The sequence below is a fragment of the Vespula vulgaris genome, chromosome 11 (assembly GCF_905475345.1).
Source record: "Vespula vulgaris chromosome 11, iyVesVulg1.1, whole genome shotgun sequence".
NCBI classification, from domain to species: Eukaryota; Metazoa; Arthropoda; class Insecta; order Hymenoptera; family Vespidae; genus Vespula; species Vespula vulgaris.
The window spans coordinates 7,580,213-7,607,528 of NC_066596.1; the positions used below are offsets into that span (position 1 = coordinate 7,580,213).

A 27,316-nucleotide genomic window follows, 5' to 3' on the forward strand; every position below is an offset into this window, starting at 1 on the left:
TAATGGAAAACGGATATATAAGAAAACATTTTATTCAATCAATATCTTCTTTTAGCAATAATAAACATATTTTTGGTTTATCAACTAACGCAATTTTTCCATTCGTACTTGCACTTACTCTTTCATCTCGTAAAACTTGCTCATCTACCGTCTATTCCCTTTTTTCACATTTTCTCGCTCTCAAACATACACGCGTGCATGCATACATTTTTTATACGACAAAATGATATACTTATTTATCTATTGGTTTGATTTCTCTTATGTGTATCTTCTTATCGAGTAATTATACACAATCATTCGCATATAAAGAACGCGTATCAACACACGTTCGAATTCTCCTTAAAGATAAAGAAGGAAAAGAAGAAATTTCGAAGCAACGACGACGATACCGTACCTATTATCATAGATTCGCTCATAAACAAGCATGCGCGAGCACTGTACTAGATCGACTTAAGACGAATCGATTTAAGTCGATTCGATCGTAAATAATACTCTAATTAACAAACTACTTATACTAGCGCGTAAGAAGGACCTAAGGCTTTGATTTTTGTTTCGGGTTCTTAAAAGTACTTTCAAAGTACAAATAAAACCATCTTCTTCGTTTTCTCTGTAAAAACCCGAAGATTACCAATCAGCCGGGTCCATTTTATACTATCTTTGGTCCTCTAGCCGCTATGATTTTTCTCTTATACATCGAATTTCGAAATGTGAAGCTTTTCGCGTTTCGACTCTTTTTCTTTTTTATATTTTCTACAATCGATTTTAGAGAATTATTCGTATAGAGTAAATGTGTGTGTGTGTGTATCTTCTTTCGTTAATAAATTCAAAAGTACTTACATATATAGAAATTTTCAAATGTATCATACATATACGCAGAGATGTACGAGATGCTGATTATAGTGAAACGTGGACACAAGAAGAAGAAATGTACAGATGCGTAACGAGTTAAGTTTCGTAAGTTGAAATTCACGTATTTGTACGAATAATTGTGTATCGATCGTTAAAAGTACATTTGCACGCTTATATATCTATTTTATACATGTATTCTTTTTTTTTATACATTCTCGGTTTTATACAATCGACCATACGAAAGTTCTTCTTTCCATTTTTATTTCGGCGTAAAATTTTGCACTTGTTCTCACCAATTCACAAACAAGCGCGCGCGCGAGCGCGCGAGTGTGTGTAGTGTGTGTGTGTGTGTGTGTGTATGGTTTGTTTATATATATATATACCTATATATCGCGGAAATTTATTAGATCGTTGCATAATTTCTGACGTATTTCCTGCATCAATATCAGAATTGTTACGTCCAACGGATAAAACTTTATTCGCGTCCGTAGAAAATATGGCAGAAATAATGAAACGATCTAATATTTGTTTCATTCTCGTTGCTTCCAAAATTTAACTATTAACCGGTACAAAAAAATCTCTCTAACCGTACGACTTTGGCTTTGATAGACTATGACATGTAATAGATAAAGAGCGCTCTATGTTTAGTATTAATAACATTCATTTGCATTAATCACGTGCACGATCTTTCAAGAACATACTTATATATAAAGATAATAAAAAAAAAACGACGATTCAAATGAAATTTTGGTGAAAAATAATATCCAATGAGATTTTATAAGATGAAATCATAGCAATGCCTTTATCTCGATACCGTTAAACGTTTTATTTGAGAATATCTATGCGTTCAAACAGAAATTTATTTATGAATTGTTAGTAGCAAATAAATAATTTTCCGATATATGCGATGGCAACAGGAAAATCCTCATTTACGTATTTACGTGTATCGAATGAAGCGAAGAAATTAATTAAATGTAGGATAAGTTGTTTAATTCTTATTTAAGATTCATAAAATTTGTCAAAATCAGGCAACGTGCATTAATCAGGGCATTGAACGTTCTTGATGCCATCTGCGTACACATCTCGAGATGCGTGTCATACTTGTATAATAAATTTTCGCTAAAGCATAAAATACATATTTTATATGTATAACCGCACGTACGCACGCACGCATCCACGCATACATACAAATGAATCAACGAAACGAGTGGACGGTTCATGTTATTTCATTCATGATTAATCTTTGCTACATTATAATATAATTTTCTACAAATAGTATATATAAATTTGTATTTTATTCAAACTTTCTTTATATATGTATAATATTTCGATAGATATCTCGATACAAATAAAGTCATGAATTCATTATGGTGTTTACAATTTTACACGAATTATCGTCAAGACAGTAAATACGTATAAATTAATTGAACAAACAAAGCGACATTCGGGAATGAAACACCGATTCGATAACAACGTTCCTTTCAACACTCCTTATTTCAATTTCTCTTGAAATATTCGTTATTAGATAGATTCGTTCGCAGAAAAGATAAAGATAATTATAACGCTGCGACCAATAGAGAAATTTCTTCTTCCGTTATAGCTTGGACGTTAAGAGTACAAACTTGTACACTGATATACGATAATTGTTAACGCCGTTCTATATAATGGCAAATTTTGTGTGTGAAAGTTGAATTCGAAGAGAGAGAGAGAGGGGGGGCGGGAGGTGGAGGGAGAAATCTACTTTTTCTACTATCGCGTGTGTTCGTTTTCCTCGATGAGTTCGCGTCGATAGAGAAGAGACAAACGCAACCCAAACGCAAAGAGTCGTATACGCGTGATCCATGCTCTTCCCGTTCAAAATCAAACGCAGCGTCAAAGAAGAACACGGTGGTACTCGCGTGTTATTTCGAGCCAATCTAGCGTCCATCCATCACATCCAGTTGCACACGCGAATCTGCTTTTACGACGATTTCGTCGTTCGCGTTTCACGATAATACGCTTCCCTACGTACGTTCGTTCGTTCGTTCCTTTCCTTCGTATTAACCCGTGTATTTATTATGTAATACATACGAGTAACGTACGAAAAAGTAGTCTTGCGAGAAAACATCGTTTAAGAGACAGCATACGTTGTCCCTTCGCCACGAGAACAATCAACGTTAATGCGTCGATCGATATCAAAGAAGCGCTACGACGAACGAATGACAGAAAATCGGCCATTGTTTTTAAGATAATGGCACTTCCACTTTAGGGACCTTTGTTTTCTTTCGAGCTTTTTAATGTATTATGTTCGCCGAATACTTTCGTTTTCATTCATAGAGAACGCGTGTACATTTACGCGAAGAAACCGATGCATTGGACGATCGATAAGACATCGCTCTCTCTCCCCCCCCCCCCCCACCTCTCTTTTTCGTCCCTGTTTCCTTTTCTTTCTTTTTTTTTTTCAAAAAATTGTCATATATCAATGCGACGAAAAGATTGGGTATATTAAACTTTACTCACCAACGTTCGACAAGTCGAAAACTTTTCTCCGTCTTCCAAATATCTAAAACATCCTCGAAATATGTATGCTGTTGGATAACGAACGAAGGAATGAAATACCTTCTCGTAATCATGGTGTCTCCGTTAGCAGTAGCAATTCGTCGTGGATTATTTACAAGGCAGAGATTCGAAAGGTGTGAGACTAAGTAAAAAGTGTAGTCGAATTAGAGTGCGACGCTTGGCGCGCGTTCGGTGATCCCGTGGAATCGTGCGTACACCTGCAAGAAGGAAAGGACGGTCGGTGAGACGAATCTCAGCTGCTGCTGCTGCTACCCGGAACCGGTATCGTTCTGTACGGGGCTGTGCTGCCGCTGGCGGTGGTACCGGAGAGCGGCTGTGCTGGTGGTTGTTGTATCGCTGCTTGTGACGGTGGTGGTGATGGCGTGCACCGAGGTTGCCGGGTGCTGTTACGTTGAATGGCACTTTGTTCGCCGACACCAGCCGACGCAACCTGAAGCGAGCGATAGTCTAACGCCGGCGCCGCTGGATGCTGACCTTCTCGATGCCTTCGAAGATCGACCTTTCTTTGAAAGGCCTTGTCGCAGAGGCCGCATTGGAACGGCTTGTAGCCCGTGTGCTTGCGCATATGAGTGATCAGATTGCTGCTCTGCGAGAACGCTTTACCGCATACCACGCATTTGTGGGGCTTCTCACCTAGAACACGCGTTTAATACCGTGATTACGATCTCTCTCCCTCTCTCCCTCCATCCCTCTCTTGCGCCATCTTCACCGTCGTCGAGCATAAACGTGTGATCTATCTAGATACATACGTATGTACATACGTAGACAGACCTCTCGAATCTACTCGTAGATCTTACATCTTTCTCTTTTTTAATGACTAATCCGAGGGATAATCGTTGGAGGGATCGCACGATCGGGAATCGGAATTGCAAACTCATACTTTGCGCATCGGTCGGCGATCATAAATTCGATTATCGACGGAGAAGACGGGACACGGTTTGGAATAATGAAGCAAGGTTAATCAAACGCAGCTGTATAAACTAATAAATCGTACGGTTGGGCGCGCGTCGATGGCGCAACTCGTAAGATGTTGCTTTGCGTCAATGCGACGAGTAAAGATGCTAATTCGCTTGAGACGATCTTTCTCTCGATATCGAGTCGAGTCGAAAGATTCCATTGTGCGAGGATGGTACGACGACCTGCCGATTATATCTACTAATGTTGATTCACTTTCAAAACCGTCGCGATGAATCGATTAATCTTTATTCCTTTTTAATCGAAAGACCACGTAAACGAGACCGGAGCATCGATATCTTGGTAAGGACGAAAGAATAGAATTACGCGTCGTAAGTATAATCTTTCGATATGGTCAACGTAGAAGCGTACGTTGAATTAAATCGACTTCTCTTTGAAATTGGCGTAATAACGCTTAGGATGCACCCGATCGAAGGTATAGGAATAAGAGTTAGCGACAATGGCATCTCGAAGATAGAAATAGACCTACCAAATAACAATGTTATTTCCAGACGATCGATATAATTCGATGAAAAAAAAAGAGTAAAAAGAAAAGAGAAAACGTCGTCTTCCTCCGCTCATACATAAGAAATGGAGAGGATTGATCGGGCGATCGCGCGAGCCAATAGCTTTGTCTCTCTCTCTCTCTCTCGAAATGTGTGTCCAAGGTTTTCCCTCTAACATCGATAGCCACGAACGAACCGACGAAACGCAATAAACGATAGGGTGATATTAAAAAGTGTGCTTGCTAGCTTTGTCGCAATCATTTCGACGAATCTTGACGCACATGTATGTAGGATACTTGGGCCTACATATGATATATGTACCGGCATGTAGAAAAAGGAGGTTTCAGACGAGTCGCACGAGTTAATGACAATAAAAGAGAGAGGTGAGAGAGAGAGAGAGAGAGAAGAGGGAGAGTAGAAAGAAGAGGGTCGAACGGACAACTCGCAAGCCTTTTTCTAAAAGTCCTTCGGTCGGACGTCTAACGTCGATCGTGGGGTTGCGATAATAAAGGTAAACAGCTGTTCCTCCGTTACGTCGCCATCGAAATTCCGAGCAAACAGTTTTGCGATTATAAAGCGACGATAAAAACGTGTATCCCCGACGACGAGAACGACGATGGCGGTGGTGTTACACCGTCGTCGGAAGGCGTCGCCGTTAAGATTCTATCGAAAAGGAATTAATTCTGCCTCGACTCCACTTGCCACCACCGCCACCATCGCCGCCACCGCCACCGCCACCACCACCACTACCAACAACAACAACAACATCGCTTTGTACGTCCCGCTAACTGGTGCCAATAGTTCGAGTGCTTGCACTTTCAGTATAAACGTTTATCTCATTGGCGTTTAAGACGAACCAAGAGAGAAAGACGGCAGAATTATTCATCGGATAGAGTATATTTACGCGAGCGTGCACGCGCGCGCGCGCGCGAGAGAGAGAGAGAGAGAGAAAGAGGGACACTTTCTTCGATATCGCATATACGTACGCATACATAGCGGCAAGTAAATTTTCCACGTAAATTGCCCGAAGTTACGTGCCGTATAACGAGCGATATCGGCGAATAATATTCTCTGGAGAACACGGCCCCTTGGCTCGGGGAATGAAAAGTATACTAAAACGGTAGAAAGATACGCTACCCGTCAGGACGCACACGAGGATAAACTTATAACTCTGGTCGTACGACGTGACGTGCTCGTTGTATTTCACGATGAGCTCCTACGATAAGTCGTTCGTTTCTGATATCAAGACGATTCTCCATTTCCGTCGTAAATTTCGACGCTCCTCCGCCTATCGTTCGTTTCGTCTTACTTAAGATAGAAATTTTAACCGAGTTACTCGTTTCGCGCCATTGCCGAAACTCACGTTATTCTGACGAACGAAATATGTAAGTAGTCGCGCTCGCCTATGCGTTTCACATGTGTAGCGTATACCCGTCGATCGATGACAAATCGATATCAGCATGATTAGACATTCTCTCTCATCTTCATCCGTCTTTTTCGCTCTTACCGTCTCTTTTTTAATTCAGCGTATCGGCGATCATCGCATTATCGGATATACCATTACAATTATTATCTTTCGCATGACAGAACGAAGAATGGTAGAGTCCAGGAGGACTATTGAATATTGTTGTCGCACTGTTCCGCCACTTCGTTCCTGTCATCGCTCCTATCTACTCGCTTGCGCGAAGAAAAATACAATTATAGTAATTGCCGTCTAGGATTCGATCACCATAACTTTGTCGAGTCAAGGCAAAGGGAAGGAACGAAGAAAGGAACGAAGGAAGGAAGAAAAAGAGAAAAGAGAAATACGATACAATAGAAATTGAAGCTTTTCGTCGCGCGCTTCTATTTTCAAAGAGAAGAAGAGAGGCGAGCTTTACGAGATAAATTGGACGTAACGCGTGCACAACTTGGACGTGTTTTTGCAATCGATTTTAGCTAGGGAACCTCGCGTATAATCAAAGTAAGTAAAGAAAACGAAGAGAGACGTAGAGTCACGGACTACGGGAGGGACGGTGGGAAAAAATTGCAAATACCGAATTTATTGGGGAGAATCGCGTCGAGGAGCGCCGATGGGACATTTTTTGAAAAATCACGAAGAATGACCTCGCTGACTGGGTCCAGAAGAAAAGTATTTATCGAGTGTGTCGGCGAACGAGACGCGCGCATATACGTACGCGCGAACCAGTATATCGATCCGTCCCGACTCTCATTACCAGCCCCTTACCGACCGACTTAAATATTTACCGACCGAAGCGTTCACTCGGTGGCCGATTTTAATGATAGGAGAGGTAGAATCGTATCTGCGACCACGCGCGTGTACGCCTGTGTCGAGTCTGTGCGCGCACGAGTTCGCGCCTATCACTCGGAGCATGCGAGAAGCGGCGATGCGAGAAGCGGCGATGCGAGAGAGAGAGAGAGAGAACGGACGGACTGGGATGACCGTCGGGGGTGGTTCTCGCTTAATTATGCAAAACTCGCCTAACGAACTTGATGTAATAACGCGATGTCGTATCAACGACGATGGTGAAAGAGAGTCGGCAAATCGATCCGCCTTGTCCGGTTATTGCTCGATAGAGATCGCTCGGAAAAGACGATGCGACTTTTTTGTTTTACGGGAAATAAGGATCTTCCGCGATAGTAAAAATCGATCGAGCCTAGTGTGACTTGCCGCGTGCCTTCCCGGCTCTTCTACCTGTTTTCGATACGAGACGAGAGTCTTTAATATCGTAATACTTCCTGTCTCTTTGATGCATCGTTCCTGATAACGATCGCGTTTATAGCGCGACTCCAAAGTTTCTCGTCATTTGTCTTGGCCGTAGCGCATGTATCGTTCGATAGTAAAATAATTTTTGTCGCCGTAACAGAACTTATGCTCCCAATCGTTCTCATTGACTCGTTCGTGCTTTTGCGCCGTCGTCATCTACCACTGATAATGTACTTCGTCGTATCTTCGGTAAGCGAAAATAAGATGAGGATAAGTGGGAACGACGCGACGATATCCGATCGTTTCTCTTTCTCTTTGCGATAAACGATAAACGTTCCCGCCGTTCTTCTACCGTCGGCTAGATCTAACGAGAATTATTTGACAGGCTATCGTGACGACGTGGCAGAGGAGTAACGCGCGCTCGTTCGATCAAACTATTTCCCGGAAATGTTCGCCTCTTTCCCCTTACTTTTCTTTTCGTTTTCTTTTCATTTCTTCTACTTCGCCGTTAGTTCTTCTTCCACTTCGTAGCTGATGTGCCGAAGGACAAAGAAAAACGAACCGCGCATCCTCTTTCTCGTCATTCTCGATAATGCACATTTGTGAAATTTATTATTAACCCGAAGCGTCGAAGCGTAGGTAACGTAATCGTTGAAATTGCAGTAGACGGAGAACGCGCGTATATTCCGTCGATGGTTGCTTTCATTTTTTAGGTACGATCGCAAACAGTAAACTTAGCCGCGCGTATACTTTGCGGAGGAATTCCTAAGAAGAAAAAGAAAGGAAAAGAAAAAATAGCTCGCAAAAGGGAAATCAATTTCCGATGACAAAGATCGGTGCGCGATCGCTCATACGTGCCGATCCATTATTGATCGTTCGATGCCCGCAAAAATGTCGTGTTGTACGCAAAAGTAACTTCATAATGCATCGTGCACCGACGATCGAGACTTTGCTGGAATTTACTTACGACGAGGTTTTATTTGAAATTATATGGTTTCTCTCGTAACTACGCGGGATTTACACATTTTCGTTCGTCCTATACAATTTTACGCGACATCCTATGTTCCGGCGAAGACCGGCTCATCGCTAAAATTTCTATTCGACCGTGGCTGAGATATTATAGCCATGGTATCGAAAATCACAATAACGCGGATCGATTCGTGACCAGATTTCAGCGATAATTTACGATTAGAATGCGAAGGATTAAGGGTTTCGTGGACTTCGTTGCAATTCATTTTTCATAGCACCGTAGCGAAGGTACGTCGGACAGCTCGTAGATATCATTTCTATTTTTCAGCATAGATCGTACCAGCCTGTCACGTATTCCGCGAGAATTATTTATAGAGCACGGTCTTGCAAGGGAGGGAAAACTCCGCGGAGTGTCTACGAATGGATGCGCTGAAAACAATATACCGCCTCGGAGAGAATTGCAATTACACAGCGCAAAACCTCGAGGGGTTATTATCACGCCATTCTTCTCCACGGAGGGTTCGTCCCTTAGGACTCGCTACGTCGAGTCTATCGAACGAAGTGCATATAAAAGTGGCCGTATCGGTTAGCGAACATAGCGATCGCCAGGAATATAAAGAGGATCTATGCTGGCATTAACTTTTACGCGATACGAAAAATACGTCCTTTCGCGTCGAACTTGCTGTTTCAATAAAGTTGCACGAAAACTTTGATTTCTCGGTCCCGCTTCTTATGTCGGAAAAAGAGGAAAGCCATGTTGTTGTTCGTTCGCTGCTTCGTTCGCTCGCTGCTTTTAAAATGACGGATAGCGGTAGAAAGGGGCGAATGAAAAAAAAAAGAATCGATTCCCTCGCGTTTCCTTCTTTTTCTTCTTCTTCTTCTGCTCGATCTTTTTTTTTTTTTATTTTGTATTTGTAGCAAAGCGAAGTAACGATCGGAAATGGGGACGTACAGGAGGACGGTGGACAAAAGAAAACGTAATTTTCTAGGCGGAACGAACAAAGAAGGATGAACCAAGAAAAGGTATTTACGTTAACAGATGAATACGATGAATATGGACGAATAGGATGGAAATATGTGCCAATACCCGAGCAAAACGATTTCTACGGATTAAGGAATTTAACGGATCGCGAGATCGCGATCCCTCGACGGAACGATGAACGGATTGATTCCAAAGCAAAAAATCCTTCGAATTTTCTAGTTCTTGCCAAGAAAATACACGTATTTTGATCGATATGTGAATCGTTCTCTGTATCTAACCTTGTACGGTTAGAACATACGTTGTCATACGACGACGATATCAATGTAATTATCGTTCGCACAATCGTACATGGTACATACGTACGTAGATATGTATTGCAGAGAAAAGTATTTTTCCGCTCTTACGAACGGACGAGCGTCGTAAACGTCAAAATCGTTTGTTAAAAACGATAAAAATGTTACAAAGAATGAAAGGTTCAAGAGTAAGCAACGAAAACGTCGATAGACTTTTTCAAAGTTTCATCAAAACGATAATAAATCGACAAATCCTGTAGGGAGTAAATCATAGCGTAGCGCGTATATATTGTATATACGCGTATACATACGTAGGTATACATATACATATATAGGTCCCTGCACGTTAATTACCCGCATTTCAGTTTGGAACATTTATCGCCTGAAACGCCTTAGAGTTACCTTAGAGTTACGTAGGAACGTAGAGTAAAATGAACAAGACGGGGTTGCGTCACGATAATCGAGGTCGGAATCTGTCGAGTCATAAACAATAGCGATCACTTGGTCGTTATCCTTCGTTCGATACGCATGGAATAGTATAGATAAGACTGCGACGCACTTAACTGCGAGTGCAATCGTTCCTTCGTTCGTTTAGATACTCTAAGGCTTACGATTAGACGAGAACGTTTAAACGTTTAATTTAGATTGGTATTTTCTCCATATCTCTCTCAGTGCACCAAGAGGGAGATGGAGAGAGAGAGAGAGAGAGAGAGAGAGAGAGAGAGAGAGAGAGGGCTTCGAATCGGGCAGAGATCGCGTGAAAATAGAATTAAGCTCGGTATTAATCGTCCGTCCTCTCGCATTTAGCTACTTTACCGGTTAGAACCGTTCCCGCGCGGAAACGATGAAAGCAAAGGACTAGGGGTCCTCCCCACCTATTAGTAATTAGCACGCAACACCACCTCATTTCCCCTCGGTGGCTCGTGCCACGGTGGCGCGTGTCGTGCCGGAAACTCACTTAGTGCGCGGCAAACAGACCGTTTCTCATCGTACAAGCGCTCCTTCCCGTTCGTTCTCAGGAGAAAATGTATTCTTCGCGCAGCTGATTAAATCGACACGTTAAAGCGTAATCGACCTTATTTTCTACGTATTTCGAAAGAGAAAGCGACAACGAAGAAGCAAATTATCGAACATTCCATCGCGCGACCGTTCGATAAATAAATAAAAATTCCGAATCGAAACGACGCGGACGCGCTCGCGGACGAATCTCATGGGAGTTTCGTTCGGATCGCGTCAGCTGTTGAGCGGACGTCAGACATCGGACGTCATACTCGCATCAATAAAGACATGTGTCCGATTCGTATATAACCGTTATTAGGACACTGCGCGATGCATGACACACGCGCGATCCTCCCTGTGCCTGTGCGCGCGTTACGATACCTACGATATATTATATGCCTATCTCCCTCACCCTCTCTCTCTCTCTCTCTCTCTCTCTCTCTCTCTCTCTCTCTCTCTCTACGCACACACAGAAAGTTAGTAGGTACCTTCTGGCCGCGTGATAGCAACTTCCTAGCTCGTTCCCGGAAGGAAGAGATTTGGGGAAGTTTGCTATGCTCGTACTTAACAACGACGATCGATATCACGTTCCTCCCATTATTATTATTAAGCGAAGGAAAATATATCGCCGCTCGCGTTACTCTTCGATATGAATCAGATAGGCATTATCGTTAGTTTTTAATAGACATGCAGAAAAAAAGTATCATCCGGCATAATCGTACAAGATAAGGAACGAACTAACCAAGTTCCTTCAAAGGGGATCCTTTGGCGTCGCGGTAACCGTGTCTTTTAACCATCTCTCGTCAAGGATAACTACTTGCGTGCGAAGTGGATTACGTCGTCGACGCTTCGATACTTCATTCGTTTCAATTAAGTGGATCAAGTTGAAATTGGTCCCCGATATATCACGTTACTCAAAGATACAAATCTAATTGTAAGCGAAGGAATATGTTGGAAGGGCTGTTGGCGAAACTAGCAGAGCGTTTGAATTAACCACGCTATAAGGTAGCGTGGTTGCGGTTTAACCTTAGTCGTTTACGCTTCCAGTAGAGTTACCCTTCTAGGGAACATAGCTCGTGGCATAAGGGATCGTTCTTTCATTGGATACGAGTCGCGAGACGCTATCCTATTTTCTCGATAAACTCTAAGAGAGACTTAATTGCTTCGAAGCAGTAGCAAATCTCATCGTCAGGAAGGATCTTTTCAGTCGAAATTTTATACGTACGACGATTGATATAAAATTTTCTTAAAGAAAATCTCTTCTTTTATCCTTTTCGTTTATTTTTCTTCTTCTTCCTTTTTCCTTCTTTATATTTTCCACAAGATCATAATATTTTGATTTTTCTCTTTTTTTTTACTTTTTGTTTTGTTTCTTTTTTTTCTTATTATTAACAAAATATCGACCCGACAGTCGTGTCATACCTTCCTACCGTACCGTGCGTGATTCGTTTACGTGCTACGACGGACATAAAAGAGGCTATGCAGACAAGCGGCTACGGTGCCACGATCGCGAATCTAAACGTCCAATTAAGTACATCGATATTCGTGCATCCTTTTTCGCATTTGTCATCTCTTGCAACGTAGGCAACGTTGATTGCAACTTCAAAAATTCTTACGTTCGTACGCACAATCCTTGTTCAAGTTTAGAAATATAATGCGTAATTCAAGCATCGACTAATAATAAATGATTAAACAACGACGCGTTCAACCTCACGTATCGTCCAAGTCTGGGGTCATGCTCGGAGGGAGACTAAGGTAATATGAAAAGTCTCGTTAGAAAGAAATTAGGAAGTCTAATGGTAGAAATTATGAAGTCTAAAGGAAGAAAGGAAATGTAAAAAGGGGGAAAGGATCGTAGTCACTTTGGATCCCACTTTCCATATAAAGAGAACTATCGACTTTACATACTCGTATAGTACTTACTATTATACGCCGTATGCGTGATTCGCAAACGTGTGCTTACGACAGAAGTAGCCTAGAAGCATTATTGTGTATATAAATGCGCGCGCGCGCGTGTGTGCACACACATATACATGTATACGTACGTACGTACATATGTATGTATGTATTTATATATACATGTATGTATGTGTATATATATATATATATATAATACCGGACGGTGACCGCGACGATGTTAGGACGACGATGCGCTCCTTGTATGCGTCAACGTGCGCTAACATCGTGATATAACCTCGATTGTATGATGCCGACCATGATGCCGAACGCAAATGCCCAATGTTTCTTCCTCCTCCTCTCTCTCTCTTTTTCTTTTTCGTTTTTTTTTCCTTTCTCCTGTTCGGGCTGCATGTTCGACCGAGTAAACGCACGCGGCTCACCGTCTACCTAATTCCATTTGCGCGATAACGCGCACGAAACGGATTCACCTTTCGTTGCGATACGAGACGACGCGATGCGGTGCAACGCGAGCTCCTCTCGCTCTTTCGTCGGATTTTTTCCCGGAACGAAACGCACGCACTTTTTATCTTCTAATTGAAATTAATCGCAATTGATTATTCGCAACGTTTCGTTCGTCTCGATCGTAATTAAGTAACAACGAAGAAGAGGAACATCAACGTTATACCTCGACGTTGCGCGTAGGTGCGCGCCTATCGATAAAAGCGTATCCTTTTATCAAAAGAGAAAGTCGAATCAATCGAGAAGAACGTACACGCGCGCGCATACAACGTACAACGGGAGGTACCGAGACTTCGTAAAACTACGTCTAGGAAAGATACGGAATTATTTCTGTATTATCGGAAAACACGATAAAGAGTATCCTTTTTCTCATTTATTCCTTCGGTCGTGAAACGCACGGACTTATGTTGAAACATTTCGTCGATCGTACGGCAACAATAGGAACTCTGAATAATGTAACGTAGTGGCAACAAGCGGGCTTCGTAAATAATTCGTAAACCGCTCTAGCGACTCGATCGTCTTGAACTTTGTCGTTGGGCTCGTGCCTACGACGCGGGGTACTTTGGATACCCCGAAAACAATGAGCGATAAAAAGAGCGAAAATGGAGAAGCTCGTGCGATCGAACTCGAACGGTAACCAAGAACGGAGAATAGTTTGCCCTGTCGCTTCTCTCTTGTTACGAACCGTTGGAATTATTAAATACAACGGACAGGGCTGTGTGTGCGCGCAAGCGAGTAAGTATGTATCGACCAAAGTGGCAAGCTTTCGCAACGCTTTCGTCCTACGATAGAAAAAGCTTTCCAACTCGGATGAATATTAATTGAAAAATTATCCGTGACTCTTATCGGAAGATAAGTTTTCCTCTATAACGTTAATGCGCAATCGTCTGCATTATGCATTTTCATTATTTATTCGTGATATAATTCGAGTTATCGATTTTCATTAATTTCTCGAACCACTCTGGAACATCAATCGATCTGCTAACTCATGTACGTACGTACGTGCATATCGGTATATAGGATACTCACCGGTGTGAATGTACGTGTGCTTCTTCATGTCCGATTTTTGGTGAAACCTCTTGCCGCAATATTGACAGGGGTAGGGTCTCGTGTCGGAGTGAATTAGAAGGTGAGTGCTGAGCGTGCTCGACCGTTTGAATGCTTTCCCGCATTGTTTGCACTGTAACAAGGATTTCGTGGTTTTTCGGGTTAATACTCCGTTCGAAAAGTCGCGTTAAAACTTTTCTTTCTCTCTTTTCGCTTTTTACGCGCTCTCCTAACGTAACCTTTCTACCTCTAACGATCGTTATCTATGGACAGAGATAGGTATTACTTCGTCCAGAAATTGGAAGAAAAATCTACGTCTTCGTAGCCGGGACAGGTGCCTTTGGCACTTGCGACTCGGTGTACTTATCAAGCCAGAGAGAACAGGAATTGCGTGTCGAAGTAAGCATGCAATTATAGTTTTGTCGATTCATCCCCTTTGTTCTTATATCAATTCAAGAAGGAATTAGAGACAGAATGAATTTCCGTTCTCTTTGTACTCCATTTCCTTCGTTGCCACTCGTCGGATATCCGACGAATCGCCCGCGGCCCATTTTCGCGCACGTGGAAGAACGCAGTTTTACCTAAACAACGGAATTTTTATCCGTCCATGTGTGCTCCATCGCTCGGAGAATAGAGCGTGTAACGATCTTCAACGTTCGCTTCGTCAAATCTATGTAGCTTCTCGCGTATCGGGACTGCGTGTCCTCGCTCTCTCCGAATGTGTCGTTCAAATATCGTCGATTCTAGAGACGCACTGCGAATCTACGAGGAAGCGTAAGCAAAGACCTTTCGGATTGTAAGATGAAACCGATCGTCGAGTCGAGGAAGGGAACGAGAAGAGAAAAAGGGAGGGGAAGAAGAAGGAAGGGACACCTTCAAGAGGGCCGCGCCGCGCCGAGACGGGACGGCCGACGCACCTGTGCTCATTTTATCTTTCTCGACTCATTGTAGCGGAGGCGCCAGTCGTCACAATGCTACGCGCAACACGCGTGTCTCTTTCCGGACAATATACGTAAGTAAGTACATATGTAGGTTTGTAAGCGGCTGGGTAGAATCGTGCGTGATCGTAACCAACTCGAAACACTACTCCCGTATGCGCGCGCGCGCGCGCGCGCGTATCCTTTTGCGTTTCCAAACTCCGCTTTTTTCAATTTCCTTTCGTTCGGTCCCGACGATCGATTTATGGATTGCGCTTTTAACGCTAAGCCCCGAAACATCGACAGGCACGAGGGGATAGCTTAGCTGATACTTCGGCCCGATATCTTTCGGACGTAATCGTGGCTCAGCCCCTTTTGATCGCCCACCGTGCAAATACATTTTTCCCGCTTGAACGCGAGACGGGACTCGTCCTGCATCGTCGGATAACGTTCGATGCTGAAACACCAAAACCCGTTCTCGCGCGTCCCCGTGGGACGGGAGCGTTGTCGAACGTGAAACGACTCGTAAAGGGATGGAGGCAGGGGGTGTCCCCGATTTTGATCGTTGCTTTCATACGTGCGTCCTCGACGCAAAGGAGGCAAACGGAGGAAAGAAGAAAAAAAGAAGAAACAAAACGAAATATAAAGGGAAAAGTCGACAAAGCCGGTTCAAAGTCGACGAAAAGCATCCGAGTCTCGTCCTTGCTGTTCGCTTCTTTCGTCACGAACGCATCCTTCCTAAGCAGGAAAAAGAAACTTCCTCTCGGTGGAAGCTTTTGTCAAAAGCCATCGTTTCTATCCCGTCGCGCCGAATCGATTGCGGTTCTTCGACTTATTACGAGTTTACGATTCTTTGTGATAATCAGCGATCGTCGTCAACGACCACCGCCGTTGGAGATCGTCGTTCGTCGATTCGTTAAAATTTATTAACATCCGTATTGACCTCCTGTTGATTTTCAAGGTCGATAATAATCGCAAGACAATGGCAATTACGTTGAATGATAACGGAAAGGTGTACGGTATCGATAACGGTTGGACTGTTTTTTTCTTCTTTCGGAAGAAAAGGAAGGAAATAAATACCCCGTTGCTTCGGTACACCGCGGAGAGGAGTCGCTTCGGTGAAAACGCCCGTCCCGTTTGTGGATCAGCGGCAAAGCTGGCGGGGACAGGGGGACAGGATTAGAGAGAGAGAGTGAGAAAGGAGGAAGGACGAAGGAGGTAAGGGAGATCGTTAATAAGCACCGCGGCACTTCGTTCAAGAGTCGCAAAGGAAGCGATGGATTGTGGGAATGAAAGCGGGTAGGGAGTGGAGCACGCCATTGTAGTCGCACGACACGAAAGTGTTCGCTTCCGGTGGCGCTTCGAGACAAAAGGGAGACGTCCGCGAGCGTTACGAGATGCTGCTGCTGCTGCTGTTGCTGCTGCTGTCGCTGCTGCTGTCGCTGCTGCTGTCGCTGCTGCTGTCGCTTGACCTGACCGAGACTTTCGCCAACGATCGACATCGATACCTTCCGTGTGAATTTTCCATTTTAGTTTCCTTTCTTTTTCTTTCCGTTTTTTATCCTTTCTTCGAATAACACAGTAGACAAGGAGCCAGCGTGAAAATTCGAAGCGTTGACCTTTCGAGTTTGACCTTTCTTTGCAGAATCAACGATTTTCTTAATCCAACTCTCATACCGTCACGGCTATTCGACGCGATAGAACGGATATGAGTTTATTTGAGAAGCACGCATTGGAAACACTCTTTGTCGAGCGAAAAGCGGTAAGAGGTCGCGTTTCGTTCGCCGATCGGGAAAGGCCCAGCACTCGGCAGGCAACTCGGGTCGAGTTTGGAAAAATAAAATCAGTCCTCCGAAATAAAAACGACGTGACGCGTCTGGCCCGCATATCCTAATATGTCCGCATTACAGTTACGTGTCGGACGTAAAACCACTGCTGAGAGAGTTCGAGAGCTCCCATCGAATCGGGCGTAATTACGACGTAGCCTCACCGATACGTACGTTCCTACGTATGCACACGTATCCATACGTACGACGTACGTACACGTCAAAACGTTTGACCCGTTTCCTCGGCACCGACTCCTGGGGGGTACTTATATACTTTCGCAGGAATTTCAGATCGCGTGACTCCTGAAATCGGCGTAATCAAAGACACGTCGTTTCTTCTTTCACCACGAAATCGCGGATTTCGTTTGTTTCGTTTACGCTCGAGAATAAGATGAGAAAGGGAAGTGGAGGATGGGAGGGAGGAGAACTTGGAAATTTTCATTTTCTCTTCCTTTCCCGTTACCACGGATTTGCCTGCGCTACGTTTTTATCTTAAAAACTGTTCAAAACCGTTCAAAGGTACATAGTATAGAACATATTGGTGTAGACATTTTTTAGCGTGCAAGTCTTGCGTCAGGTCGATATTTCCGCGCGGAAGCGATCGAGTATCGGTTGTTTCGCGACTACTTGGAGATGTAAGAAAAGATGCTGGAGGGAAGCTCGCGCGCACGGGAGAGAATTTATTCGCGCGGCTTCGCAAATTGATCGTAAAAAGAATCAGGTACGGCGATTAACCTCGGCAAATCGGCGTTGCGACGGAGTCTTCATTTTTTGCGGAGGACGCTCGGCGTGGAAGATCGGGAGGGGGAGAGAGAGAGCGGTTGCACGCGCACATACATATGCAATGCTACGCCGAGGGTCTTGATCTTTGATCGTCGAGATCCGCGGTTGCTCTCGCGGAGAGTCATGTGCCGCGCCGTGCCGGATGGAAATCCAAGTTGCTTTTTACGTTCGCGCGAAAGAAGAGCGCGCCGATAAAAGTCTCGAGTCGAGTGTCCCAGTCGAGCTCGTAAAATCGACTTCGTACGGTAAACCCACGCACGAGCCACCTAAAGGTGCACATTCGCTACAGAGAAAGAGGGAGCGAGAGAGAACCCGTGTGTCTTTGTGCACGTGTACGCGCGCGCGCGCGCGCGCGTGTCGTGGAAGGTAACTTCGAGATTTCCAGGACCGATACCACTCGACTTCCTCGAAGGCCTATCGTCGATCTTTGGCGTTCGACGATTCGCGCTTCTCGGCTACTACGACGTTCGTTTCTCGATCCGGATAAGTTAGGACGTTTCGAAAATCCAATCGTATCTGTCCTCGTAATCGATTAGAGAATATACTTCAAAGTGTATCCCTTCCTAATCGAGATGTGACTTTGACGAGTAGTTACATGCGCTATACGTACACTGCATCACATACACGTACTCGAGTAATGTACATCCGTAGATTTTCAGTTTGCACTTGTTTGCTAATTGATTTGATAAAGCTCGATGAAATATATCTACATAAAAGATGATATAGAAAGAGAAAGCGACTTACTTGAAAGCTTCTTTCGGACGACGACGATGGAGTGAGGGGTGAATGATGAATTTGCCTGTTGATTATAGAAGTCGCCAAAGGATTTTTAGAAGACGGTGCTTTCGTTTCTCTGGCCTCTCTTTCGCAAACTGATCCAGGCGACCAAATTTCATTCTTCCTGGTGATGTTCGACGAGACGTCGTTTGGTTTCGTGCTAAGATTCAGAGGTACTTCTTCCTCTAAAACACGTGGTGCAAATTGAAATTAGATGCAACCTTAACGCTGCGAATACCGCGCGAGCATCCAAATTCTCTCTCTCTCTCTCTCTCTCTCTCTCTCTGATCTCACGTTTAAAGTCGTTACCAAAAAGTGCGCGCATTCTAAAAATAGAATTTCTAGAATTTTAAAATTTTCAGCTACTAAAAATAGAATTATCGCTTGATTACTGCGCGTATACGCTCACGTGATAGTGCAATCTTTTAGCAAAAGAGTATCGTCCTAACGAGTCACCAACAAACACAAAATTTGCCGTGCTTCGCATCGCATTTCCTCTTCTTCGTCCCGTATTTACGTATAAGGAAAAAGTAGTAGAAGAGTATCGGCCGTTTATTCTTATCGAGTTGGGTATTTAACTATTTGCTATCTTTCGCGAAGACACCGTAAACACGTTGCTACGTCAGGCGCGTTTTCTTGAAGAACTTTCGAAACGATCGCTACCAAAACGAGTTATCAAAATTGTACGGACGAGTATGAAGGACTCAAAATAGATAGATGGGTAGATAGAGGGAAAGAGAGAGCGAGCGAGAGAGAGAGAGAGAGAGAGAGAGAGAGAGAAACGCAAAGGACTCGCGTAAATGAATTTAATCAGACTCGTGAACGTATTCGCAATTCGATAAGATTGAATTCTGCCGAGATACCGAGACTGCTCGAAATGTCGACTTGTCTGTAATAGCAAAATGGAATATTCTATTTCTTACGCGATAAAATTCGCACGCCTGAAACCGTTTAGCGACCTAAAATAAAGCGTAATACCGCTTCGTCAGCTTGAAGAGCATTATCGAAAATAATTGATGACTTGTAAGAACCTCGTCTATGTACGTTCAACGAAAAATGACGCTTTTAACGGTAGCAGCTGCGCGATTAGCCTTTGTTCTAGCCTCTTTTGCCGATCGTTTTTGTACGACCATTCGTCGCCATTTACGAGCTTATGTTTGTTACGGAATTGTCCTCCTACATATCGTCTCGTTATCCGATTCCTCGTAATCACGCGACGATAGGTCGAACGATAGGTAGTCGTGTCGTCACAACTCTTAATTATTCCTATTTGAAGCGGTCGTAGAAGAATTTCAAAAAAACATATATTAGGAAATTTAGAATTTACGGAAACGGCAACAGTCGCAAATTACAGAATCAGGTGTAGTCTCTCACCGATTGCAGCTTTTTCCGTGGTGCATCTCGGCGAGCCTGGTTTGACCGGGCTTAGAGGTTCCGGATGGATGGGCGAACAATTGGCGACCGGTGTCGTTTGCTGAGCTGGAATTCTTAACGGCGGCAGAAGGGAATGCGGCAACAGAAAGCCTACGTTTCGGGTCCACCAAGTGGTCCCGGACGTCGCGTAACCACTGTACATCAGACCGCAACGCATCTCTAAAATAAAAATATCCTCTAAATCGTGAGAAATGGTATATGTCGTAGTTCGAAAAATTTCTTATCAAGTTATACACCGATCGACTCGTGGAGAAAGAAAATGGAGAGAGAGAGAGAGAGAGAGAGGAAGAGGGTCTTACCTCGCGTAGCTACGTTCGCGGTATGAGGCAAATTTTGTAGTCGCAGGTCCGAACCATATCCGGACACGAGAGTAAAAGCGCTGAAACGGTCCGGAACAGGTACGCAGAAGTTAGAGGCAAGATTCGAGAAGGCAGCGCTGCTCGCGCTGCTTCCCGGAGCGCCTGGGCTCCAAGGAGAGGGTGGTAACGTCACGTTGGGGCTACTGGGAGGCGATAGGGTGGCCGGGGGCGACAGCGCTCCCACCGGAACTCCTACAGGATCGCTGTGAAGTTCCGGTTTCATGTGCCAAGTTCGTGGAACCGCTTCTGAAATTTCACACGAATGCGATCAACTCCCTGCTAAAATGAAAATCCAAAGTTTTCTTTCTTTTAAGAGACGATCGCTTGGCAAAGATGGCTGAAATTAACGTTACCTTTAAACGTGCTTCGTAGTTTCTTATCAGACCGTAATTTCGGTCGATATTCCAAGTACTTACCTATTATGTAATTGCATGCGACGAACGAGGATGATCTATCGAGTTATTTCGTATTACGCGATCGTGCTCGCATTTATTTTACCTCTACCTCATTGCCGATGATCTCCACGATTCCTGAACCTTCGACCACTTTTACTACTTTTACTACTTTTATGCTCGCGGTAATGTCTGTCATTCACGCAGCTTTTATAATGGCTCGCGCATGAGCCATTATTGCGAGAGATAGGAGAACGAGCAATTTTAACGATTTGCTACGGAAACTAATTAAGATGATAACAAATATACAATAGTAAACGTAGAACGAGCTCCGACTAGAGCTCCTTCCTTAGAGCAAAGCTGCTTTTCGTGACAATCGCGTTTCGACAGTTGGGAACGGAGAAGATGGTTAGTGCCATATCGCTTGCTACTTAATTACGATTATACCCGATTCGAAAGAAAATGTTTCTTCTTTTCAATCGGACATGTTTCCCTCTGACCGACGACTGACCGAAGGCGGGTAGAAGCGAATGTGTGACGTCACGCATGATAAATCGACGGAAGACAATCAAACTGGGCTATCTTCTCTGGGAAGAAGCACCGAAACGTTGCTCGATATACGAGCCGGTTAACGATAGTCGAACGTTCGAAAACCGGTATTGGATACGCTCGATGACACGAGCCCCGCCAAGTAGATCGTACGCACGTACGCGTACGATCGTTAATTCCGCGTAACCCCGAAAAATTCGAGTTCGGTAATATCTGGAGCGGTAGTAATTATCGATAATTCGAATATCTCGAGGAAGAAGTGTCAGCGAAACGGAGAAGATGCCAAGAGAAAGTGGCGCTCGGAAAGTGAACGAGGGAAGTACTTCTCGCGCTCGGCTCTGCTCGAACGTACTCGGTGGTCCTACCGCTTTCGATATCGGAGCTGCCCGAAAATATGATATATCGTCTCTCGCATAGACGACCCTTTGGCTTAGCCTACTCGCACGAGCGAGTCCCTTCTCAGTCCCTAAGTATTGAAAACTCGGCCGACCTAAAGAGAAGTGGAAAAATCGGGTGCACGCGCGATCACTCGCAGATTCATGACGCACGACGTTCCTTGCAAATCCAATCCCAATTTCAAAGGTTCGACGTGTACGATCGCTCGTCGCGTCGTCTCCGAGAACGAGTCTCTCAAGCTTTCCCTCGGACGCGCCGCCTTAATTCATCGGCCATCGTAGAAATTCGTTTCTCTCCTTCTCGCAAGATGCTTCTCTCCGCGGAAGCGAAATGGCATCTATCTTTGATACTGCGACACAAGTCAGTCGATTTCTTTTTCTCGAAGGGATAATGTCGCACGTCGACGATGAAGAATCACGACGTTGTACGAGGGCCGTCTTTTCGAATTTAAGAAAAGATCGATAAAAGATATACTTTCGAATGGTTTACTTTACAAACGGTGTGTCTACGTACGTAAGCACATATTTCTATTGTCTTCGCCATGGACCTGGCTAAGTTTTTCGTATCGCGCGTATTTAGGTAGTATTTTTCGTTCTTACCAAGCCTACCGTCAAAATCTCACACCATGCGTTCCTTAGTTTGCCATCGTTTCGAAGGCTGCCAGTCAGCCGACGATGCCAGTCAGCGTTTTTACAAATAAGGACTAATCCGTTGGTGCGAGGTGTCCGTTGAAGGATGGGTGAAAAATGATTTCAACGTTCGAACTGTTCGAACTGCAGCATGAGGTCGAACGTTGTCGTTCCTCGAAGACGACGTGGGCGTCCCAGTGGACAGTGACCCACGTCTTTCACGTGTCGCGCCCGTGAGCCCGGCAACGTTGTCTCTGAATTTCAGTTTAGAAAACTATTATTTTTTACTAACGAAAATCTGACGATAAGACGAACTTGACGGTAGACGAGATTATTTATCGCAACGCCCCTTGTAAATTATTGACAGGCGTCGATGACAAATACGAATCTGACCAAAGACATTCGTCGCCGACGGCAATTAAGGAGAGTTTCTCTACTTCGTAAAACGGACGACGTTTAAAAAACACGCCTCGTACGCGTAATACATAGCACTCGGATATATATAAACGTTCCGCTTGGAAAAAAGACGAACGAGCGAATGTTTTGTTTTCTGCTGAAAGATATCGAACAGGTAGAATATGTATTTAGCATAAATCGGATGACGGCGATTAAACGAGGAGTGTGGTATTTAAACGTTGCTCGATGCGTCAACGGTTCTCGCGTATCTACCCCATTGGCACAGTCGGTCGAAAACAAGGCGACACGTAAGTACTCGCTATATCGGCCAAAGAGCGGAATGAATTATATATGTCGCATGGTGTGCGTGCACATCCTGTATCGTCCTAGCTGACTCGTCGGGAGACGAGATTCTAATCTTGGGTCGACCAGGCGTGATTGCTCGACGAGTGAGAGCGTAATAAAAGCAAGTGAATACATACGTTTCACGTGCATGCGTGCGTGCGGGCGACGTGCGTGCGTGCGTGCGTGCGTGCGTGCGTGCGTGCGTACGGACGACAACTTTCGAGCTCTCCTAGGGTTGCGTCCTGATCCTAACTTCGTAAAAAAAGCGATCTCGAGAATTTTCATTATTCTCTATCTCCCTACAGGAACTTGCTCGTATGTCCTGTTTCGTTTTTATAAATAAAACTAGGCGAATCGTCCGTAATAAACGATTTTTATGATTAACGGGTACCAACGGGAAAGTCTCGCGTGCAAGACGGGATCTATGACGTTTCATGTGATTCCGGAATATATTTAAAATACTGACGTTCGAGATGATAGGTATCGTGAGCGTGTTCGCGTTCAAACCGAGTTAGTCGTTTAACGGAGACAATAACGTTCGTTCGATGCACTATGCGCTTCACGATTTATAATCTTATACAGTTTCAAATTTGAAGACAGAATATACGTACGTACTTACACACGTATGTATGCATAAGTATCGTATAACGCGAAACGAAGGACGTTTTCAATAGCGTCGTCACATTCTATATACGATGAAGGCGATTTTTGCATCAATTACACATCGATGCTCTTTCTCTTTTAGTTTAGTAGTTCGTAAGTATTTATATTCATAAGTATTTAGTTAAGCAAAAAAGCAAAGCGAAGGCAAGAATATACGTGGTCACTTTCAAGGTCTAATTAGACTAAAATATTCAACTAGTCGATTCTCTATGATTGCGTCGCATCGCGTCGCATCGTTTAGAACGGTCTGATAGCGAATGTGGTGAAGTGTCGTCTTTTGTTTGTCTCTCTTAGGAAGACGCCTGAATGTAAGCGGGGCGTGAACAATGAAAGTAAAATAAAGACGACACTCGAAATATCAGAACGTGTTCCTTACTTGAAAATGTGTTATCTACACATTGTCGAATCATTTCTCCAATCAACAAGAATGAATTTAATTATCGCCGATTCGACGATTGTGTGTGTGTCTATATACATACACACACTCACACACACACATGTATGATGTATGCATGTATACGTATATATACACGCGCGCGCGCACACGTATTTATCTAAAAGATGCGTAAAAGAATCTCTTTAAAGATTCTTTAACCTTGTTCCAACTCGACATCGAAAGATGTTTGTATTGACTCCATCGTGATTCAAATGTTTCGTGTACGTACGTACATATATTTGAATTTCTTCCTTATCTTCGCGATTACTCGCGACCTGCGTAATTTGTTTGAATTTCGGTCTGCGCTATTTTTACATTTGGAAGATTTTCTTTGTTATTTTTTGCAAGCCCTGTTCACTAATTATCATAAGACTCGCGACGAGTGTTACTGCCTTGCGATAATATCTGTTTCGCGAGAGTGTTATGGCAACGATTATCATCGTCGTTGTCATACGACATCCAATGCGATATTTACGCAATCGCAATTATTAATCCGCCGACCGAGCATGTTACAAGTGTTTATATATAACTCAATTACGGTTTACAAATAATTACTACGTCGGAAAAATTGTAACAACTGATCAAACACATCGCTATCTGCATAGTTGTAAATGATCGAGCATGATCGAGTAGAAAAATAATAAGACTTTCAAGGTTCCTCGATAACAATCGTGTTCTCGGCCCTTTTATTCGTTCATGCATTCGAAATAATTCTAATCGCAATTCAATATCATCACGTCGAATAAATCTGTAAAGATTTGCGCGTAAAATTCTTGCATAAAACATAGCCCGATAAAATGGCATAACGAGTCGTCGATTGGTTTGCATAGATAAAGTGTTTAATTAATACGACTCTCGCATTGTTATTACCGGATATGCTAATTATTTATGAGATTAAAAACACATACACTTAGCCCATTGCGACGTTGTTGGGTCGAAAAGTATATAACATAGGTAAGGTAACGACCAAGGTATCATACGAGCGGATTTCATCGTTCACGAACCACTACAAATTTTAATGTAACTTGTTATAATCGTAATTATCATTCATATCATTCATATAGTCGCTACAATCTTCCGACGTTTTTTGCTGTTGCATAATGCACAGTACAAAGCGATAAGCAAGAGAGAGCAGAGACGAAAAGAGTTCGTTCCGCATTGAATATTTCGAAACCATCGATCAACGGCTAATAGAGAATCCGTGATCGTTCTAACAAGTACTAAATACTCGACCAATTGCAAGAGAGAAAACAAAAGAATATAAACCAAAGAATGTACGCGTGTACTTACGTGCGCGAATCTCGAGCTAGCTCATCCCATACTTAAGTACGTGTGCATTTACTTAATTAAACTTATCGCGATTGGCACGAGTTCGATGCGCTTGAAGAAAAGAAAAAAAAAAAAAAAATACTTGAAATAAAAATCTGGATAAAAGAGAATGTAGCGGCGAAATCGACCAAAGCGACGTGTGGCTCCGAGCGAAAAGAAAAACGGAAACGTCCTCGATAAATGATAATAACGAAACGATTGCGTTATCCGTCCAATGAATATTCATGGAAATCTCGAAATAATCATGAATCGACTGCGATTGATAGGAACGTATTGACATTGCGACGTCGTTAATAGCCCGAAATATGTGTACTCAAGTGTTTCCGATCGCTTTTCGACAACTTTTCGGTAAAGTTACGAATACACGGAAGAATCGAGAAAGCAGAAAGCAACGATACGATGAAACGTTACGTATGATACCTTCAAAGGAATGAATTCTACCTTGTGGCATAATCCGAATATTTTTTACAATATCTAAACTACACAAATATATACGACAACGAGCTATACTAAACGTTACCAGTCGGCGATGACTTGCTTTCATCGACGTACGTATAATTTTATTCGTTAATTATCTCAATAATTGCTGCCACCACTTTCGATTCTTAAAAAACGTTAGTCGGGTCCTTTTTTCATATTTTCCTATGTGATCAAATTTTCTTCCCTACGAGAAGTAACTCAATATCACTATCTTTTTCTAATCAAACGACAAATTTACCATTACGAAGTTTGGAAAAAATCCCATATAGTTTACGCATTGATATAATTAGAAGTAAATCTATTTTCGTGCAAAACTTTAATCTTTTTTCTCTAATAAATGTGCACACAAAAGACTTCAATGTACGCACGTTTGACCTATGACGATTTCTTCGCTAGCTATCTCATTATTATTCATTTGAATGTAATGAATGCGCGTTATCGTTCATAGACGTTCATTACTCACCACACATCACGTTCCTAATCGCAATCTCAACGGCAACGGCAACGGCAACGGCAACGGCAACGGGATCAGGGTTACTTCTCTCCGCTCATGTATAAACGTTGAACGTTCGTCCAACTTCTAGCTCGCACTCTTCCAGAAATTGTAGAAACGTGTTCCCAATGCGCTTGTATTATCAAGTATCCTTTCTTATCTCTTCTTCGCGATCCTTTCCTCCGGAGAGAAGCGAGCTTCTATAGAGTTATCACGTGGTTGACCCAGGTCGGGCTGCTAATTCGTCCGGTCGATCGGAATTGATTCGCCGAACCAAGACGAAAAGGTATAGCGAACAAACACCAAAATTATACCATCGACTGTTGCTTTACTACGTCGCTAAAAGTGCAGCAAAGAAAGCGAGAGAAAGGCGTACAAATTTTTAACGAAAAAATGCAAAATTTTCTTTCAATTTCTCCCTCTCTCCCTCTCTCTCTCTCTCTCTCTCTCTCTCCCCCTTTCTTTTTCCTTTACTGGCCACCCGGTGTCGTCCGCGTGCGCAAGGTCTTGGAGCGTCCTGGCTAAGAGCAGGACCCTGACTGACCCCGGTGTAGTCGCGGAGGGTACGAACGGTCTCGCGTAGTGGCGTGCGCGCCGTATAGTCGGCCCACCGCGCCGGTAGCTTCCCCTTACCTGGTCGGGTTTCTCTCTTCTCACCTGCGCGCCCGTGCGTGCCTTCATGCGTGTGCACACGTATAGATACGTAGACATGTAAGCGAACGCCACACGAGTTATCCAAAGACCACGCCTACCACTCCACTACGAGCTTCTCAACGGGACGAGACTTGTAGTAGAGGGGCAGAAAATGTTTTTGTGTGGATGCATCAAC

The 27,316-nt window shown here is 43.6% G+C and overlaps 1 protein-coding gene across 4 annotated transcripts; it reads right to left on the reverse strand.

The window, feature by feature from the left end:
* Positions 1–27,316, reverse strand: LOC127067542 (zinc finger protein Gfi-1b-like). Of its 4 annotated transcripts, none has more exons than XM_051002584.1 (6): positions 26,458–27,311; positions 20,320–20,625; positions 19,961–20,179; positions 18,554–18,771; positions 14,266–14,416; positions 1–4,041 (listed from the first exon to the last, which is right to left on the reverse strand). In XM_051002584.1, exons 1-6 carry the CDS (start codon positions 26,462–26,464, stop codon positions 3,641–3,643), a joined length of 1,302 nt encoding a protein of 433 aa, XP_050858541.1. In that variant the 5' UTR covers positions 26,465–27,311; the 3' UTR covers positions 1–3,640. The 4 variants fall into 4 exon arrangements, with proteins under 4 accessions (XP_050858541.1, XP_050858542.1, XP_050858543.1 ...); XM_051002585.1 differs by lacking the exon at positions 26,458–27,311 and adding an exon at positions 25,476–25,561; XM_051002586.1 differs by lacking the exon at positions 26,458–27,311 and adding an exon at positions 22,316–25,456.